The sequence below is a fragment of the Solea senegalensis genome, linkage group LG4 (assembly GCF_019176455.1).
Source record: "Solea senegalensis isolate Sse05_10M linkage group LG4, IFAPA_SoseM_1, whole genome shotgun sequence".
In the NCBI taxonomy this organism is placed as follows: domain Eukaryota; kingdom Metazoa; phylum Chordata; class Actinopteri; order Pleuronectiformes; family Soleidae; genus Solea; species Solea senegalensis.
The window spans coordinates 2,814,025-2,833,786 of NC_058024.1; the positions used below are offsets into that span (position 1 = coordinate 2,814,025).

At 40.7% G+C, this 19,762-nt stretch overlaps 1 protein-coding gene across 5 annotated transcripts in view; it reads left to right on the forward strand.

Moving 5' to 3' along the window:
• Window positions 1–19,762, forward strand: part of LOC122768601 (transcription factor SOX-13-like) — a 45,927-nt gene that overhangs the window by 23,445 nt on the left and 2,720 nt on the right. For 2 of the 5 annotated variants that reach the window (XM_044024702.1, XM_044024698.1), the window contains exons 2-13: window positions 2,493–2,712; window positions 2,804–2,906; window positions 5,733–5,819; window positions 6,907–7,079; window positions 7,834–7,902; window positions 8,032–8,146; window positions 10,637–10,713; window positions 11,766–11,931; window positions 13,982–14,106; window positions 16,400–16,490; window positions 17,656–17,826; window positions 19,297–19,513. In XM_044024702.1, coding sequence (XP_043880637.1) covers window positions 2,494–2,712; window positions 2,804–2,906; window positions 5,733–5,819; window positions 6,907–7,079; window positions 7,834–7,902; window positions 8,032–8,146; window positions 10,637–10,713; window positions 11,766–11,931; window positions 13,982–14,106; window positions 16,400–16,490; window positions 17,656–17,826; window positions 19,297–19,513 — 1,613 coding nt within the window. In that variant the 5' untranslated portion in view covers window position 2,493. The remainder of the gene's footprint in view (window positions 1–2,492; window positions 2,713–2,803; window positions 2,907–5,732; window positions 5,820–6,906; window positions 7,080–7,833; window positions 7,903–8,031; window positions 8,147–10,636; window positions 10,714–11,765; window positions 11,932–13,981; window positions 14,107–16,399; window positions 16,491–17,655; window positions 17,827–19,296; window positions 19,514–19,762) is intronic. The other 3 variants (XM_044024700.1, XM_044024701.1, XM_044024699.1) reach the window with 3 other exon arrangements.

Below are 19,762 nucleotides of genomic sequence, written 5' to 3' on the forward strand. Positions count from 1 at the left end.
TATATATATGTCGTTTTATATAGAGGGAGAGAGATACGCTGGGTCAGAATTACCTCGGCAACTCCTGCAGTTTACGAAGCACAATAAACTTCAGATTGTAGTTTGCAGCAAAGTGTCAAATATGAGGTATGATCGACTTACAAAGTGCTGTATATTATAGAGTGTAAGATGAATCTGCTGCAAAAGCCAATGTATGGACAAAGAGGTGGAGAACACCTGCCTGTCTTGTTCCCATTGTAGCGAATAATATAACGTGAGCACATAGTGTATGAGGAATAATTGTTTGTGTAGACACACCTCTGTGGCAGTCTGTCACCACGAGTAGTGCTGTGGGGCTACGAATGAGCATTACATACATCAGTATGTGGATGATGTCATGACTGTTTCATAAAAACAACACTTAAAAGAACCAGTTTACCAAAGAGTTGTTGCACGTACTGCATCAACTAATGCGAAAATGCAGCTGTTTCCAGTGTGACGGTTAATAACTCTGCAGTGCATGTGTCGATTCAGCACATTCAGTTTGATCCTCTGTAAAAACCATCGTCAGTATCTCGTTAATAGCACCGCTGTACATGTCTACAGTTAAATATTGAGCATTTGTGTGTCTGATTCACTGTGAGTGTAGTAGTGTGTGTGTGTGTGTGTGGTGGAATCCTGTGTTGGTGTTGTCGGTTTTGTTTGCCCCAAGTTGTCGAGTTGGAGATCTGACTTAATCTCAGTTCCTCATGACCTCGGAAATTCTGAGTTCCGACTGCAAATGGAATGCACTTTAACACCAAGGATTTACAGTTACGCTAACAGCTATGCTAATGCCTGCACCTCAGAGCAGAGCAAGAACAAAAAAGAAGAAGAAATGATTACACTTTTTTTGTTGTCAGTTTGGACGAGAGATGGATTTAAAAAAGTCACATGTGTAACCTGAGCTCCGTTGTGTTGTTGTTTTCTTCTTCTTCTGGCTTATGTTTGATGCATCTATGACATCACCTTTCAAAAGACAACACAGGACAAGCCAAACCACGGCAATGGAAATGATGGACCTAAATTTATTCTCCTATAATTTCAGTCTGCAACTGTTTTCCCTTCAGTCATAGCTGCCGTTTACTGTGCAGGTTAACACACACACACACACACACACACACACGGCATTAGACCCTGGCAGACAGGTGGCTTTGTTCATGAGCACAGTGTGCAGGCTGGGTGAGGAGGAGGAGGAGGAGGAGGAGGAGGAGGGTCTAATCATTATTATGCTTTCCACAGAATGGTGGCGCTCTGCTTTTTTTTTTCTTGCCGTGTTCCCGAGTTGGTCGGCACATTCCGCTGGCATTGTTATCCGGCCTGTTTCCTGCGGCCGGCGGCTTTTGTCAGCCTCTCCCCATTGTCCCGGCTTCCTTTGTTCCCCGGCTCCAACAATGGCCTTTTTTCTGCCTCTTTATATATATGTGCACTTTTTGCCCTTGTGTGTTCTGTTTGTTTTGTTCTGCTGTCTGCTGTGTTTTTCTTTCCTCCTGCTGCTGCAGAGCTGGGAAATAACACACACACACACACACACACACACGCACAGACACGCAGGTTGATTTGTTCAAGTTCATTGTGGTACAAACCTTTGTCACTCAACCCGTTCTCTCCTCCTTTCACTCTTTTTCTCCCTCCCTGCTCTACAGCATCCTAATATTTACTATCTCACACACACACACACAGACAATAAGAGTCAGTGACTTACGGTGGTGCTAACACACCAGCAGCTAATCCTTGACCTCTGACCCTAACACAGCGTCTCCTCACTGTCATGACGGCTCAGACTTACCCCCTCTATCATGAAAAATTACACTAAACACACAATGTATATGTTGGCTTTCCATTGAGGCCTATTTTTATATCTAATGTATTTCTGATTTTTAATCTGCACTAAATTACAAACTGTCATGTTATGACGTACGGAGGTACATCATGACAATAAAGGTATTCTTGATCTTGATCTACAGCATTTATACCAATACCAAGATCAGTCTGTAATCTTTTAAACACGTCTGGTGGTTTCAGCCAGTATCAGACCTCACTCTTGTCTGCAGCAGCAGCAGCAGCAGCAGCAGCAGCAGCAGCTACTACTTTGTTAAGCAGCAACACAATCTTCAGAAAGAATTTGGGAATTTTGTGTTTAAATAATACACAATATATATATATATGTATATATATATATATATATACATATATATATACATACACACATATATATATATATACATATTTTTTTACATTACAAAAGAACTATGTATATATATATATATATACATATACACATATATATATAATATTATATATACTGTATATGTATCTATACTTCTTGTTAGTTCTTTTGTAATGTAAAAAAAAAAAGGTATTTGTTGTTTCCTTAACAATAAAGATGTTTATTATTCAAATGTGGATTTCCATAACCTCTCCATAACCAAACAACACTTAATATTGTGTGTTTGTTGTTTGTCTTTGGACAGAATGGTTGATCCCAGCCCTCCAGTGCTGCACCTCCTCTCTGGTGGGAATGTCAGCATGGCAGGAGTTGGTGTCAAACTAGAACAGGAGGAGTTCGGCGAGGGAGGCGGAGTCATTGCGACCAACGCCGATCCTCCTAAAACATCTCCTTCACGTGACTGGGCAGGAAATCAGCCGGTGGAGGCTCGACAGCTGACGCCGCCACTGTCCCGCTCTCCCTCGGTAAGAAGAACGCTGGCTTCTGAAGGAAGACGGCCGGGTTCTGAAGGAAGGTTTGGGTCTGATGCTTTGTCCTGTCTGTGTGTCCTGACAGGAGGGCTCTCCAGGGAAGGACCTGACACACGGGCAGAGCCCCATGGGACTGAATCAGATCAGGACACATGACCATCCACAGGGGCAGTCCAGCTTCAAAGAAGGTAGGTCTGTCTGTCTGTCTGTCTGTCTGTCTGTCTGTCATCCTAACTCACTGTTTCAGCTTCACCACAGAGACAGTCAATTGAAAGTCCTTGTTCTACTTTTCACCAGTGTTGTTTCTCGTTAGTTACTCACTAAAACAAAGCAAACAACGAGAATCCACTTCCTGTTTAAAGCAGCAAGTGTGTGCTCAGTGTGAATGGGACGTGTGTGTGTGTGTGTGTTTCGACGTGTTCAAATGAAAACAGAGTCGCGCGGATGAAACGCAGCCGTGTTTTCAAGCCTCTCCATATTAAGGGATTTAAAATGTGAGTAGTGTGGATGAAAGTGTGACCTCCCCGCAGACAGAGCTTGGGAAACGCCGAAACCCAACATCACACATGACATTTTCACCCACTCATTGTCACGCAGCTGGTATGTGCTTCAATATCATGCCAGTGAATTCCACAAAGATGAAGAACGTGACACTTTAGACAAAGGCTAACAATGGACAACAGCCAGCGTTTGATGTTCTTTCCTAAACTTAAGAGATAATCACTCGCACACATAGAACTCTTTCATTGTTTTTTTGCCCCACTCTTTATCAACTTTTAATGTAGAGTCTTGGATATGAGGAGACGCTGGTTGTTTTTGTGGAAGAGAGTTTTTACAAAACTGCATAGTGGGAGAGACATGACGTCTATTACAAACTGCATTACCTGAGTACATTACTTTATTGTTGCCAATTCTAGTACAAATACACACATCAAATACTCTACTGTGAGCAGATGTGGCTGTAGGCATGGAAAGAGTAGAATGTAATGTTGATGTTGAATAAACACTGACAAAATCATGCAGTTCGGTTGTTCGACGCAGTGAAGGCACGTCTCCGATAGATCAGTGTAGACTCTGGTCTGATATCGGGTGATATGACGTGTTCTTGGTTTTACAGAATTGAATTCAGACATCATTCATTCATCTTTTGTGTCATGGCGACACACATCTAACGTGTTTCGATACTCACAGGCCTTTGTTGACTCTAAAGGAGAGAGGACACGCAGAGTTTTTTTTTGTTTTTTTTATCAGTTTAATGTGTTGATAAATTCAGTGACCCTGCAGCAACGTCACTCACCTACACTGCTTAGTATCTCTACGTTACTACGCAATAAAATCAAAGAAGAAGAGTTGGTATTATGGTCTGTATTTATGTCGATCTTTTCTAGTCTCGATGAGCTGCTTTACGTTAGAGTTTTCACCCATTCACACATTCACACATTCAGTGTGTTTGCTCAAGGACACATGTGGACCAGCAGAGCCAGGAATTGAACCCACAACCTTCCCGTTGAAAGACAATCCTTACTTTTTTAATACTTTTACTTTTAAAACTTCAGTACATTTTATATATAGTAATTATTTACTTGTACTTAAGGTACTTTATATAAGACTGAGTCTCCTGGAGAAGAAGAGAAGCTGTGGCGAATTAGAGTGTTGAGTGAACTTTGCAGTGACTGAGAAATAAAAGTGGACTTTTGATCATAAATTAGAGCCTGAACAATATCATATTGTGCAGCATGTGTTTTGGTTAAAGTACTCTGTTCTGTCCTAACTCAGCATATGTGGTGGCGCTCCGAGTTTCCAAGTTTGAAACCTGTGACGAGCAGAGCCAGGGATTAAAACATCCCACCTTATTAGAGCTGCAACTAATCTGCGATTATTGTCTCGATTAATCGTTTGGAAAACCTTGTTCGTCAGACCTGGAAATGATGATGTTCTCAAACCAAAATGATTCACTTTGAATGATTTCGTTGTTCTCCCGAGCAAAGAAATGAAGAAAATATTCAGAAGCTTTAACAATCGGAAATGTTGTTTTAATCATGAAAAAAGCGATTATTCGATTATCAAAATAGTTGTCGATTAATAATCGATGAATCGTTTCAGCTCTAAACCTTATTACACCACTGATATTTGGTTTAATGTGACGCTGCCGTGAATGAATGTAAATATGTATAAATAACTGGTTGACGACTCGTAGTGATTACTCAGAAACTACCGCAGCTGTTTCCAGTGTTAAACATGACGTGAACAGTATTAGCTTCAAAATAAATATTGTGTAAAACGGATGAATTGTACCGCTGTATGGGAAGTTGCTCGACGTGGCTTCTCTGTCATCCTTGTGTGATTGATTCTGTGGATCAGTGGGTTCAGTATTCACATTTAAAGGTGCCCCTGTTTGCTTCTTCTCTGAACCGCTCGCCCTGAGTCTTTCTCTCCTGCACTGTAAAAAAATTTAAAAAGAAGTCCGTACAGTCTGTGCGTGTTTCGGTGCTCGACCTCCTGCTGCCATTCAGCGTTAAACAAAGCAGTCTGCAGCACATTGATGTGTAGAAGTGACGCGTTTCCAGCAGAGCGAGGACGTTGTTTGGGTGTTGAATGGGCTTCAGGGGGATTGAGGTGCTTTTTATTTTTATTATTTCTTTTTTGTGTTGTTTTGTTGTCCGGTTTTGTTCAGTCCATCACATGTGGAGTAGAGCGCTGCTCCTGAGACGCTCGGTGCCCTCCAGTCTTTCTCCAGCCTGCTCTCCTCGCCCTCAGATTTCTCTTAAACTCTCCTCACCAGCTGACCTCGAATTTGTTCGCCCGTCCAAATATTGATCCACTCAAACACTTAAAACTTCTCGCAGACACACAAACAACCTCTGCTCTTCTGCACCTCAGATGTCTTCTTCAATAGATGCCATTAGGGAGGCGGGGGAGAGGCTGAGAAAGAAGTTTGTTGTCTGATGGATTTTTATTTGGCAGAATATACTTTTTCACGTCATCTAATGCAACCTGTTGTGTGCTGTTAATAGTGATGCCGACCATTGAGAAGCTGCTGAATACGGACTGGAAGGAGAAACTCTTGGATAAAAGCACAGTGGGGGCAGGACAACTCAAAGGTCAGCACTCAGGCTCCATCAACACCTTTATTCCCTTTATATAATATTTTTCAAACCTGCCACAAACAGAATTCGCTGCTTTATTTAAAGACCACGCTGACAGATCATTAATAAGGTGTTCTCAACTCATTACATAAAAAGGGCACTGGTGATGTGCTGCTTGCCAAATAGTGAGCCCATATACTGTGAAGCCTTTTTGTTTCCTGCCATTCACACCTGTCAGCTTCATTAGTTAATGAATAAGTTATTAGCATTTAGCCGCAGAGTACAAACCAAGACATTCGAGAACATGTTCAGAAACACTGATGTACATTTTTCAGCATGTTCTGACATTTAATGCACCAAATCATCATCATCCATTTATCTGTTGATTATCGATGATGAAAATAATATAAGTCATTAAAACTCATACACTGGATCAAATGTATAGTTTGGATTTTTTGAAGCTGGTGTGTACAACAGAGATATGTTATATTTATGACATGAATAGACTAAATATTATATAGTATAAATATTGAATATTATATTATAGAATATTTTTGAATTAATTATTATTAAAAGGTTTTGTTTTATTAATATTAATCTAAAAAAAAATATATATATATATATATATATACATATATACATATATATATACATATATATATATAATTAAATTGAAGATAACGGAGAATATAATCCGTGGGTGATATCATGATATAAATCTTACCATGATATTATTTTATAGAATTTGGTATCGATATCTATCACAATATGAATCAAATCAATAATGTATCATTTAGAAACGGTACTTCACAAATGTATTCACTATAATAAATATGATGATGCTCCTTTAAAACCAGGAAAAGTCATCACAGATACTTTATCACGATATGATGATCTTCTTGTCTCATGCAGCTATAATATCCATACATTGTGTAGTCCTGTGTGAAAACTGATAAACTATAATAACAAATGAATAACCTAATCATGGAGTATGTATGTATCTTGTATAAATGTAGTGGGACCTGGCTGAGTGCTGGTTTTATTTCATTGACTGAGAGACACATGTTAAAATAACAAAGATGCCCGTGTGACACGACGTTAGGAACCCCGGAGTCTCTGGCAGAGAAGGAGCTGCAGCTGCTGATGATGATCAACCAGCTGAGCGGTCTCAGGGAGCAGCTCCTGGGAGCCCACTCTGAGCAGAGGAACATGGCCGCGCTGCTGCTGGAGAAGCAGCAGCAGCAGATGGAACTGGCTCGACAGCAGCAAGAACAGGTAGCACTCACGATCCGGACATCAAGATCAAAACATGCAAACAACACACAGGCACAAGCTGGTGTCCACAGCCAGGAACGGGAGGGAATGGAGGACCGAAACAAAGTCCGCTCTGTGCATTTGTGACTGTGTTTTGACTCCATGTGCAGAAGCGTTAAGATTAGGGAAATTAGATGGATTCAGTCTAAGAACAAGCTTTGTTTGGGAGGTTTAATTTGAACAGAATAAACAAAAGGACACAGAAGCATGAGGCTTTTGAATGAACGTTAACAAATGAGGCTGTTTTTATGAATGCACGTAATACACAAATACTGATCGACTTTTTATAATCAAATACACAATGGAATTCTTGAATACTCGTGTCCATCCCTAGACTGTTGTAATAAGACTTGTACTATTCAAATGGTGACCCTGATAAAAGAGCCAGTACAGTAGATTCTTCCTCTGTTTCCTGTGAAGTGTTGAGTCCAGAATGTTCATCGCCCACAACTAAACTATAAGGGATGACATTATATACAACGTTACAGGAAAAATAAGCAAAGCAACGGTACGGGAAGTATGTTATAATGTGCTCTAAATGCTCACTCTCTGTGATACAGCGGAAGTTCATTTCAGGCTTTATTACTTTAGCAATGAAGTGTAAATACAACAGCACATGTTTGACCATTTATTCTCAGAGGAGGCGGAGCTTCCCTTGCTGTGTACCATGGGAATTCACGATGTTTGTGAAAACAAAACATGTCTTGTGTCACAGATTGCCAAACAGCAGCAGCAGCTGATCCAGCAGCAGCACAAGATAAACCTGCTCCAGCAGCAGATCCAGGTCAGCGCCTCACACACACACACACGCGCACACACACACACACACACACACACACACACACAGTGATACAGACAGCGCGGATGACTCTAGAACTTATATGTAAAGTGCAATTGTCCTGCTTTGTCCCAGCAGGTGAACATGCCCTACGTGATGATCCCGGCCTTCCACCACAGCACACAGCCTCTCCCCGTCACCTCTGACCCCCAGATGACCCTGCCACTGCAACCAATCCCCTGCAAGCCAGGTCAGTCATCACGTTAGCGGAGAGGTTTCACCAAATAACTGAAAATACCATATTTTATTACATGATTACATTAAATCAATCATGACAGCATCACAAGAACTGATGAAGCAAGTCTTTAGAGAAGATCTGTGATTTTAGCTTGTGGGGACACAAGAGCTGCTGGTCTACTGCTGCCCCGTGTGGTCACTTTGTGTCACTGAGGTGGATCTGAACAAAGGGGGCGTGGTCTGGCAGCGAGTCTCAACTTCTCAGTGAGACAAGACTGTCAGTCACTCACACTGTGTCTGGTGGTGCAGAGAGAAAGACACTGTGTCACTCTGATCTATCTCTGTGCTCTATCACTGTCACTGTGATCTATCTCTGTGATCTTTCACTGTCACTGTGATCTATCTCTGTCATCTCTGTGATCTATCTGTCACTGTGATCTATCTGTCTGTGATCTATCACTGTCACTGTGATCTATCACTGTCACTGTGATCTATCACTGTCACTTGATCTCACTGTCACTCTATGACTCTGATCTATCTGTGATCTTTCCTGTCGCTGTGCTTCATCTATCACTGTGATCTATCTCTGTGATCTATCTCTGTCACTGTGATCTATCTCTGTGATCTATCTCTGTCACTGTGATCTATCTCTATGATCTCTCTGTCACTGTGATCTATCTCTGTCACTGTGATCCTATATCCTGTCTATCTCTGTGATCTATCTCTGTCATCTCTGTGATCTCTATCTCTGTCACTGTGAGTCACTATCTCTGTCACTGTGAGCTATCTCTGTCACTCTGATCTATCACTGTCATCTATCACTGTCACTGTCATCTATCACTGTGATCTATCTTTGTTATTGTGTTCTTTTACTGTGATCTGACACTGTGATCTATCACTATCAGTGTGATCTATCACTATCAGTGTGATCTATCACTGTCACTGTGATCTATCACTGTCACTGTGATCTATCACTGTCACTGTGATCTTTCACTGTGATCTATCACTATGATCTTTCACTGTGATCTATCACTTTGATCTTTCACTGTGAACTGAGAACCTTAATTTTTTCAGATCACAGTGACAGTTCACTGTGATCTTAAAAAATTAAGGTTCTCCGTTTGTTGTGGAAAAGTTGTCACCATCACTACATGTGCACGAGTTTTCAAGGAGTTCCTGTAGATCTTCACCCTCAAGTGCTTTTCAGCACAAACGTCACTTCAGCTCGAGGCGTGTTTAATAGAAAAATGAAAAGGCATCAGTGAGATACAAACGTAGCCTTCAGCTGAACAATGTGGTTGACAGTACCTTTCATACACCCGTGCTTGTACAGTTAGCCGGCTATACATGGCACGGCTCAGACAGCCGCGCCTTTGTTCACTCTTGCTTTCACTCGTCTTAAAAGCTGCGCTCCGAGCGACGTTTTCAAAACAAAGTGGCACAGAGTAAGTCTTTAAAGCGGCACTGGTGGAATTCATGGCACACCATTCATTTTCTTTATATAAAGAAATGTGTGCAGCTGCGTGCGAGTGTGTTTAGATGTTTTGATTCATGAATGTGTGCAGAGGCAGATGCACAACATTAGGGCTGCAACTAATCCTTATTTTCATCATCGATTCATCTGTCGGTTATTTTCTCCATCAACTGATCAACTGTTTGGTCCAGAAAATGTCAGAGAATGTCCATAAGACTATTCCCAAACCTGGAAATGTTGATGTTCTCAAATGTCTGGTTTTGTCCACAAACCAAAATGATTAATTAAAATAAAAATCTCAATATTTACTCATTTAAGAAGGGAGCTCCAAAATCAGAGAGCTTGATAATAATATAATAATACGTTTGCGATGTCACAAAATCAGTGTGATATTATGAATTAGGCACAATTTTCCAACAGTGTTGATAAGAAACCCGTGTGACCCACCATCTACTTTCTTAAAGGTATATGAAAAACAGCCTGATTCCAGTTTCTATGTCAAATCAGAAATGTAGGAGCAGGGGACATTTTCATAATTACCTCTCCTCTTTATTTATGAATTCACTTTCTGTGGTGTCTCAAATTTAAAATGCTTCCACCCTTGTGTTTGTGAAGAAAATGAGAGCAGCTTAAGTTACAGAACAGGCAAGTTACAACCTGTACGTCTGTGGATTTGGGTTGGGCAATAGGATTAATATACCATGAGGTGATTTATGTTTCATGTTAAGAAGCAAAACTGTATTGTATACGTATATAAAGGGTATAAAGATGCATTTAAAATATATATATATATATATATAAAATATATATATATATATATATATATATATATATATATATATATATATATATATATATATATATTATATGTGTGTGTGTATATACCTACTGTATATTTATGTGTACATAACATGATTTATATGTGTTTGTTTGATTTGTGTCCCCATACTTTTTGCAGTAGCTTGTGTGTTGAACACACACAGAGAGAGACGAGTGTTTTTCATGCTGAAAATGTTTCATCCTCCACAGCAGTGGACTATCCCATGCAGCTGCTCCCAAGCCCTCATCCCACCCCCGTCAAGAGGAGCGGTGGTTCCTTCCGGCAGGTACAGTCTCACTACAGTGCCAATGTTGCCACCATATTGGAACAAACCAGAATAAAATCCAATAGAAATTAAAAAAAAAAAAAAAACTGTGTAAACACACACTCCAGTTACAGTTATAATTTATAATCTATATAAATATAATGTATACTATACCTGTAATTGTATACTGCTGCTGTAGGCTCTGCATATTCGGAGCACTACTGTATGTCACAGTAATACTATACACTTCTATTCCATACTATTTATACCGTCGCTCACATTATTTGTACCATGCCATCTCAATATGGTTTACTGCTGTATCTGGATCTGAGTTTTCATCCTTTCACTGCTGTTAAAAAAAAAGAAAAACTTGGAAACTACTTGATTAAATCCACTGGATTTTGTCACTTGGCTTTGAAAATGCTTACAGGTGATCACAAATCCATGAATACGAAACAATATACAGAAACAATACGGCAGCAACACTGACAGCCAGTGTAGCATCTCTGTGTTTACACTATGAACTCAATGCAAATCTCATTGTACGAAACTCAAGTGCCAACACAAACATAACCTTCTTTGAATGCATCCACCCTGTGAACAGTGACACAGACAGAGGATTATTTTATTACTGATTGTGTATTGTGCAGTCTTGTGTTTGTGTGTAGTGGATGGTGGTAAAGAAAAGCTCTCCAGATTAAACAGATAATAAACTGTCTTGGCATTTAGAGGCTGAGAAGCCTGTTTGATTCACCACACCCTCTCTCTTATGTTTGGTGTGTGTGTGTGTGTGTGTGTGCGCGCACAAACTGTTGGATTTGCATGACTTTTTCTTAACGGAAACAAACCAACAAGGTTTAGGAGAGAGAGAGAGAGAGAGAGAGAGAGAAGGTGAAGTGAACATGAAGACAAAAGAGCAGAAATGCTACAAAGGCGTGACAGATGCGCTGCGACACGTCAAATCTGCGGCGGATAACCGGAATACACGCACACCCTCGCCTTTCGCAGCTACGCCCGAATGTGCCTAAGTGGCCCCTCCCTTGCTAATCTGTTCTCACTGTGTGTGTGTTTAGGAAGCGAGTCAACCCTTGAACCTGACCTCGAAGCCAAAGGGGCTGGAGCTGGGGAAAACACCCAGTCCACAGAGTCTGGAGATGGGGACCCTGGCACTGCAGGGAGCCTACAGACCCAGAGACCTGCAGAGGGACGTGTCCCACAGTCCACCACGATCGGCCCTCAGTGAGTGACAACACCTGACTCTCACTTGCAAAACAGATGCCCCGTTTGAAACCTCAAACAAAGGGCTGGGCAATATGGAAACAATCTTATATTATTCAAATATCTGTCTATATGAATAATATCTGGATATTTTTATATAGGAGATATATGTGGATATAAAGCTTACTGCTATAGCACGTGTTATTAAGTGACTTTTGTATATATTTCTTTAATCCATCTTTACATACATCATTTATAATATTCAGTGTCATTGGGGGAGAGAAAGTGAAAGAGGGAGGTGAGGTCGAGACCAGGAGCAGAACAGTTGTATCAAGTTTGACAGTGAGACATGTTTATAGAACTACGATGTCATTTATATAAGCAGCAGCAGAGATTGTTGATAGAAATGATACTGATATCAACTTTAATTATAGCATAATAATAATAATACTATTATACTACTGCTAGTGATAATAATAATAATAATAATAATAATAATAATAATAGCCTCAAAACTGGATCTGGATCCTGCAGCCTGCATGATGAGGAGAAAAGGTGGTTCAGGTTTCCCTGAGCCAGCTCTAACAAAAAGGAAAGTTTTAAGTTTTAAAGAGAGAGCGGCTCCGCCTCCAGAACTGTCGCTGGGAGCTGGTTCCACAGGAGGGGAGGAGCCTGGTAACTGAAGGCTCTGCCCCCCATTCTGCTCTTACAGACTAAGTGGTCTGTTAGGGTGATAAGGTAAGACTAGGTCTTTCAGGTATGAAGGGGCCTGATCATTAAGGCTCATTAAGGATCATTAAGGATCATTAAGTGCTTTGTACGTGAGGAGGAGGATTTTAGATTGAATTTGAAACTGTAGGAGGAGCCAGTGTAGAGAAGCTCACACTGGAGTGATATGGTTCCTGTCAGAACTTGTGCTGCAGCATTTTGAATGAACTGAAGGGTTTTAACAGACTTGTTGGAACATCCTCATAATAAAGAGTTACAGTAATCTCATCTAGACGTCTTTTATGGACAGAATGTTTCTAATTTTCATCATGCTCCACAGGTGGAAATGAGTTTTATGTGTGAATCAAATGACATTTCCTGGTCAAAAATAACTCATCGAGAGGGACAATGCGATCAGAAAGTTTTTCTCTGAGAGAATCTCCCCGTTGCACACGTGTTGTGTGATTCACATGTGTTGTTGCTCATCCTTTCACACTGCCGCACTAACAAATCAACAAACGTGCCAACCAAGGTATCAAGGAAGGTGATTGTGAAGTGGCAAACATCGATGGAAGCAATACAAACATTCTTCTCAGTCTTTGAATTCTATGAGGGAGGAAAAAAGCTTTCAGCAAGTTAACGCGGCTTCAAGGACAAACTGCATACACAACCCCTTATGAAAGAGAAACAGCACAACACAGTGCACCTTTAAAGTCACTGTGTGCAGCCTGTTCTTCAGGCTATTCACTTCATTATTGTGAGTGAATATTAAGTGTGTAGAACACAAATATAAGTTAAGTATGGTCAAAGTCAAGCATTTAAGCAGCAGCTTTACCTTTGAAGGAGTGAACGAGTGATTAAATTCCATTTTCCTACATTTCTTTCATCGCTGATTCAACCAGACGCTTTTATTTCACTTACACTCTTTATACAGTTTATCATAAAAGGCAACAAAATCATTTCATATGTCTGAGGTGCACATGAACTAACAGGAAGTCAGCACTGGAATCATAAGACGCTGGGTCTCCACTGAAATGAATTTTCAAACATTCAGTCAAAGAAAATGTGCATTAATGTGTTTAACATGAACATCCTGATAATAAAGAGTGACAGTAGACAGTGAACAGACACTGCACATGTGCAGAACAAAGCCAGTGACCTTCTTTCTGTGAGGCAACAATGCTAGCCACTTGACCACAGTGTGGCAGGACTCAACTTGGTGATCGGTAACTAAAGAGCATCAGTAACTGTTGACACGTGCTTCCCTCTTTATCCACACACACAGCCGTTGCATCCCAGTCCTCACCGCCTCCACACCATTTTGCTCTTCCTCTCGTCTCATCCCGTGGGTTTTTGTCTGCAGGTTTCCTCGGCGACGGCGATGTGGTCAGCCAGGCCATCCATGATGCCCAACAACTCCTGAAGAACCACAGCAGCGGAGGGCGGGAGAGGGAGAGAGGGCGGGAGAGAGACAGCGCTGGAAAGATGGTGAGTTTATTTCCACACAGTCAAGTCACAGCACCTGTCAGACATACACGTTATCATTCCTGACATTCAAATATAGAAGCAAAGTAAATTGTGTATGTATCCAAAATGAGTTGTTCATATAATCTTAGTCACTGCCCTGTGTAAAAAAACGGTAACATGTGGCCGCCTCCTGCTCCGTGGTGGAGCAGCGGATTCATTTCATTTATTTATTTATTATTCATGTTTTTTATAAAAATAAATAAATAAATAAAATATATATATATATTATATATATTGTATATATATATTATATATATATATATATATATATATATATATATATATTATTATAATTATTATATATATTAAAATAATTATATTATGAATATAATTTTATTATTATTTAATATAATTTAATAATAATAACAATAATAATTTAATATAATATATTATATAAATATAATTTATATATAATAATATATAATATAATATATAAATATACACTATATATAAATATATAATATATAAATATAATTTAATAATAATAATAAAATAATTATTGTATATATTAAAATATATTATAATATATATATAAATATATCATATATATTTATATATAATATATAAATAATATATATATTTTATATAATTATTATATATTTTATATATATATAAATATATATATAAAATATATATAAAAATAAATATATATTATATCATTATTATATATTATATATATATATATATTATATATGTTTTATATATATATATATATATATATATAATATATATTTTATATATATAATATATTAAACACACACACAGGAGACAGAGTGGAACGACTGAGTGGGTGAAGTGGAATTAAATCTGTAATGAAGGGAATGTATGCTAAAGGTGATGCTCGCTCACAGTTCAATGCTAAAAGTGACTCACTCGCGTGTGATTTGTTGGAACATATTTATTGACTCTATTTAGTTAGTTACGGTAGCAGTTGTCAGCTGAAGTCCGCAGCATCAGTGGATCATCTCCTAGTCAAAGATTGTCTCTGTGGACTTCGAAAACCTGAACCCTGACTGAAGTCTTCTCAGCGTCTGAACGCTTAACGAACGTCTGCTGACCTTACACAGTGTCCTCGATGTAAAGGAAACACTCTGTGCACGTCTAATGAGCGGTCAGAATGTGGTTTAGGGTTACAGGGAGTCTTCTTTCTCCTCCTGAGGATTTCACTGACAGAAGAATATCCCACCAGCTGCAGTGTAACCACACACACACACTCACACACACAGTATTTTAGGTGTGCATAACTAATCACTGTTGTTTGTTTTTTATCTTACTGATGTGACATTTAGTGAGCAGCTGTCTCCATCCAGCTGTTGCTTCATTTTCAGTGACTTTCTCCGCGGGAAAAAGTCGTTCAGACAATCATCGCTCCTTTAAAACACGTTTTACGTCACTCTGCATATGTCGTCCTGATCACTGGGTCACGGGTTGGGGTATTTTATCCACGGCTGTTGGTTGCGCCTCTTGAAAGTGGGTGGAGCCTACATTTTAAAGAAAGCAGAGCTGTCGTACTGCCGTACTGAAAAAAACCCAGAGATTTCATCTTTCTTTGATTCAACTTTTATTTGATTTGAACTTCAAGCTTTTGAAAGGCACACGTTTCAGCCAGCAGCTGATTGTTGTGTTGTTTTTTTGTTGTCATTGCCCTTTATTCTGGTCTTGACTCTGTGTGGTGGCTGCAGCTCTGTGGTCTCTGCCTCATCCTGGAGCAACAGCTGTTGCCGCCTCACAAAGACCTCAGTGTGGCATTGACGGAGCCACCTGCCCTCTTCTCTTTGTCCCTCATCATACTGGACTCAGTGGCTCTTTTCCTCCACTCCATTATCCTGCTTCATCATCAGGCCTCCACTGTTACTGCTGCTGCTGCTGCTGCTGCTGCACCAGTCTTGACTGACCTATTTTGGCCTTCCACTCCAGCACATGGAGATAAATAAAGTTTTACAGCTTGACAATGAATGAAAGATAATCCGCCGATGGTGTCATTGATAGCTTTGCAAATCCAGAACTTGATACAGTCCCATCTCTGCTGTTTCTCCTTCACCTTAAACAATGAACATCATTCCTCCTCCTCCGTGGTATCATCGCTTCCTTTCTTTGCATTTAAACAGCAGCTGATATGTGTCCTTGTCTTTACCTTAAACAGCTCACTGTGTGTTTCCAAATTCAAATAGTGCCTTTGTGCTCAAGTGTTAATATCTGTGGGTGTCGGCTTACGCCCTCTGCTTCACCCGTCTCTGTCTTCTGTTGTCCACAGGAATATAAAGGCTCTCCTCACAGCGAGAGAATCTCTCACTCTGAGCGGGGTGAAGACAGACATGAGGACCATCTCAGCAGTGACTCTGAGGGTAAGTGTCCACACATCAGCCTGTGAAGTAAATACTCCAACAGATGAGAGATACTTAGATAGAAACATAGATACTTTATTGATCTATCTAAGTTGTGTAAGCAAGTGATCCAAGATTACAAAATAAGCAATACAACTCTCACTGAAAGGCACAGAACTGTACTGTAATCATAACAAATGTCTATAATATTTATTATATATCCTCAGAATATCACACTGACACTGACTGAAAACGAGCACCACACACATCGCCACATAGAAATGTCCTCTTTGACAAGTAAAGTTTAATAAGAAGGTGAAAATATTCAGAGAATGTTCAGAGAAAACAAGAATGATGCCGTAGAACATACTGCAGCAGCAGCAGCAGCAGTAACAGCAGCAATTACAGTAGCAGCAGCAGCAGTTACAGCAGCAGCAGTTACAGTAGCAGCAGTTACAGCAGCAGCAGCAGCAGCAGCAGTTAGCAGCAGCAGCAGCAGCAGCAGCAGCACAGCAGCAGCAGCAGACAGCAGCAGCAGCAGTTAGCAGCAGCAGTTACAGCAGCACAGCAGCAGCAGCAGCAGCAGCAGCAGTTACAGCAGCAGTTATAGCAGCAACAGCAGCAGCAGCAGTTACAGCAGCAGCGCAGTTATATTAAGCAGCAGGCAGCAGGTTTGCAGCAGCAGTTACAGTAGCAGCAGCAGTTACAGCGCAGCAGCAGTGTTTACAGCAGCAGCAGCAGAGCGGCAGCAGTTACAGCAGCAGCAGCAGTTACAGCAGCAGCAGTTACAGCAGCAGCAGCAGTTACAGCAGCAGTTATAGCAGCAGCAGCAGCAGCAGCAGCAGCAGCAGTTAGCAGCAGCAGCACAGCAGCAGTTACACAGCAGCAGCAGTTACAGCACAGTAGCAGCAGCAGTGTTTACAGCAGCAGCAGCAGAAGCAGCAGCAGTTACAGCAGCAGCAGCAGCAGTTACAGCAGCAGCAGTTACAGCAGCAGCAAAGCAGCAGCAGCAGCAGCAGCAGCAGTTACAGCAGCAGCAGCAGTTATATTAGCAGCAGCAGCAGCATTACATTAGCAGCAGCAGCAGTTACATTAGCAGCAGCAGCATCATTAGCAGCAGCAGCAGTTACATTAGCAGCAGCAGTGTGGAGAGTCCCCCTGACAGGAGTCCTGGTGTGTGTTGTAGGTGCTCTCCCCGTCACCGTGCCAGGCAGCTACTCAGAGGCTCGGCCCCCTCCCTCCTCGGGCCACATTAAGAGGCCGATGAATGCCTTCATGGTTTGGGCCAAGGACGAGCGCAGGAGGATCCTGCAGGCTTTCCCTGACATGCACAACTCCTCCATCAGCAAGATCCTGGGTGAGTCCAGCGCTTTCACACTGTGTCGCTATTCTAAGACACTGGCTCGCACAAGTGAGGACACGACTATGCACCTGCTCGCCCCTCACACACACACACACACACACACACACACACACACACACACACAGTCTCTCTTTCTCTATTTCTGTACACCATGATGGTTTAACACTCCATGTAAATGGAGTTACAGACATTGTGTTCCATTACTTTTGTCGAGTATAACGCTGCTGAATCTAGACCTGAGCAACTGAAGCATCCCCACATCATCATCATCATCATCATCATCATCATGGTCCCCCCAAATTCTCTCATTTTCACTATGAAACACATGAACCACGTGTTCTAATAATGAGTTTGTGTTTCCTTCAAGATGTCTCTGATGTTGGTTCGATCATTTGAGTTATTCTCTTTCATTGTTGAGAGTGTATCTTTACCACACACACGCACGACGCGCCGCGCGCACACACACACACACACACACACACCAGTTAGTGACAGTGACTCATGAACACAGACAGAGGTGCAGGAGCAGTGGGCGGCACGCATCTGCTCTCAGGGAGCAAAAGGGTCTTGGGCACCCGGGATTTGAACCAGCATCACTCTGACAAGCCCAAATTCCACTTTTGACCCTGACGTGATTTGACCCTTCTGACAGTGGCGGTTCTAGCTTGAATGACAACCTGGGTGAGACTCTCCCCTCGAGTGCCCCCCACAACAGGGTTTAGCAAACTGTGACGTTTTCTTCTTCTTCTTCCTGTTATTATTATTATTATTATTATTATTATTGTTATCATTATTAACAACAATAATAATAATAATAATCATAATATTATTATTGCTATCATTATTGTTATTATTATTATTATTGTTGTTATTACAATAATTATTATGTCCACAAGGACATTTTAATTTATATATGTTAAATATAACAAATGTAACAAGATCTGGGGAATTATGTAATAATAATTAAAATTAGAAATTAAATAGAGAAAAAAATATTTCTCAATTGCACAAAAACACACTGAAGAGAAACCAGTTCTACTTTACATGTGCCAGAAATATACACACTAATAAGAGCAGAGAGCATCAACAACAACATAATACAAATACAATAGAGAATAGAGATTCTTAAAAACACACAGAACAGGAAACACAACATTTAAACTACTGAAACTTGACTGGAACCCAAGCTGTGACTGGAATCCCGGGTTTATCGCACGTTGAATATTAAAACTGCCGCGTGACACATCTTTGATTATTAATGGAGACGAGAAAGGTTCTGTAGAAACACAAAAACCTATTTAAGGCAGCGTGCTGCTGCTGCAGGAACGTCTGCTACATCACGTGTCAGGGTAACATCTGAAAATAAAAACTTAAAACTTATCAGTTATTTAATAAATTGCAGGACCTTCTGAATATACTGTGACCCTGTTACATGTGTCAGTAAAGAACTTCCTGTGCCAACAGGTTCCAGGTGGAAGTCTATGTCCAACCAGGAGAAGCAGCCGTACTATGAGGAGCAGGCGAGGCTGAGCCGGCAGCACCTGGAGCGTTACCCCGACTACAAGTACAAACCGCGACCCAAGCGGACCTGCATTGTGGAGGGACGGAGGCTCAGGGTGGGCGAGTACAAGGCCATGATGAAGAGCCGCCGGCAGGAGCAGAGAGCCACATACACACACAGGTGTCTTTCTTACTATTGTTATTCATCCTGATGTTTTAACTGGTTCAAGTGGTTAGAACTGTTACCAGTGGTTGGTTTAGAGTGAGATTAAGCAGATGTTCAGGAGGTAAAGGATTGATGCAGATAAAGAAAAAGTGTTTCATGAAAAATGGAAAGGCGAAATATGTTTGTGCTTTGAGGAAAAAAAAGGGTATTTCTTTTGTGAGGCGGTGTCGGTAATCAAAGAGTACATTATTTTTAGACAATATT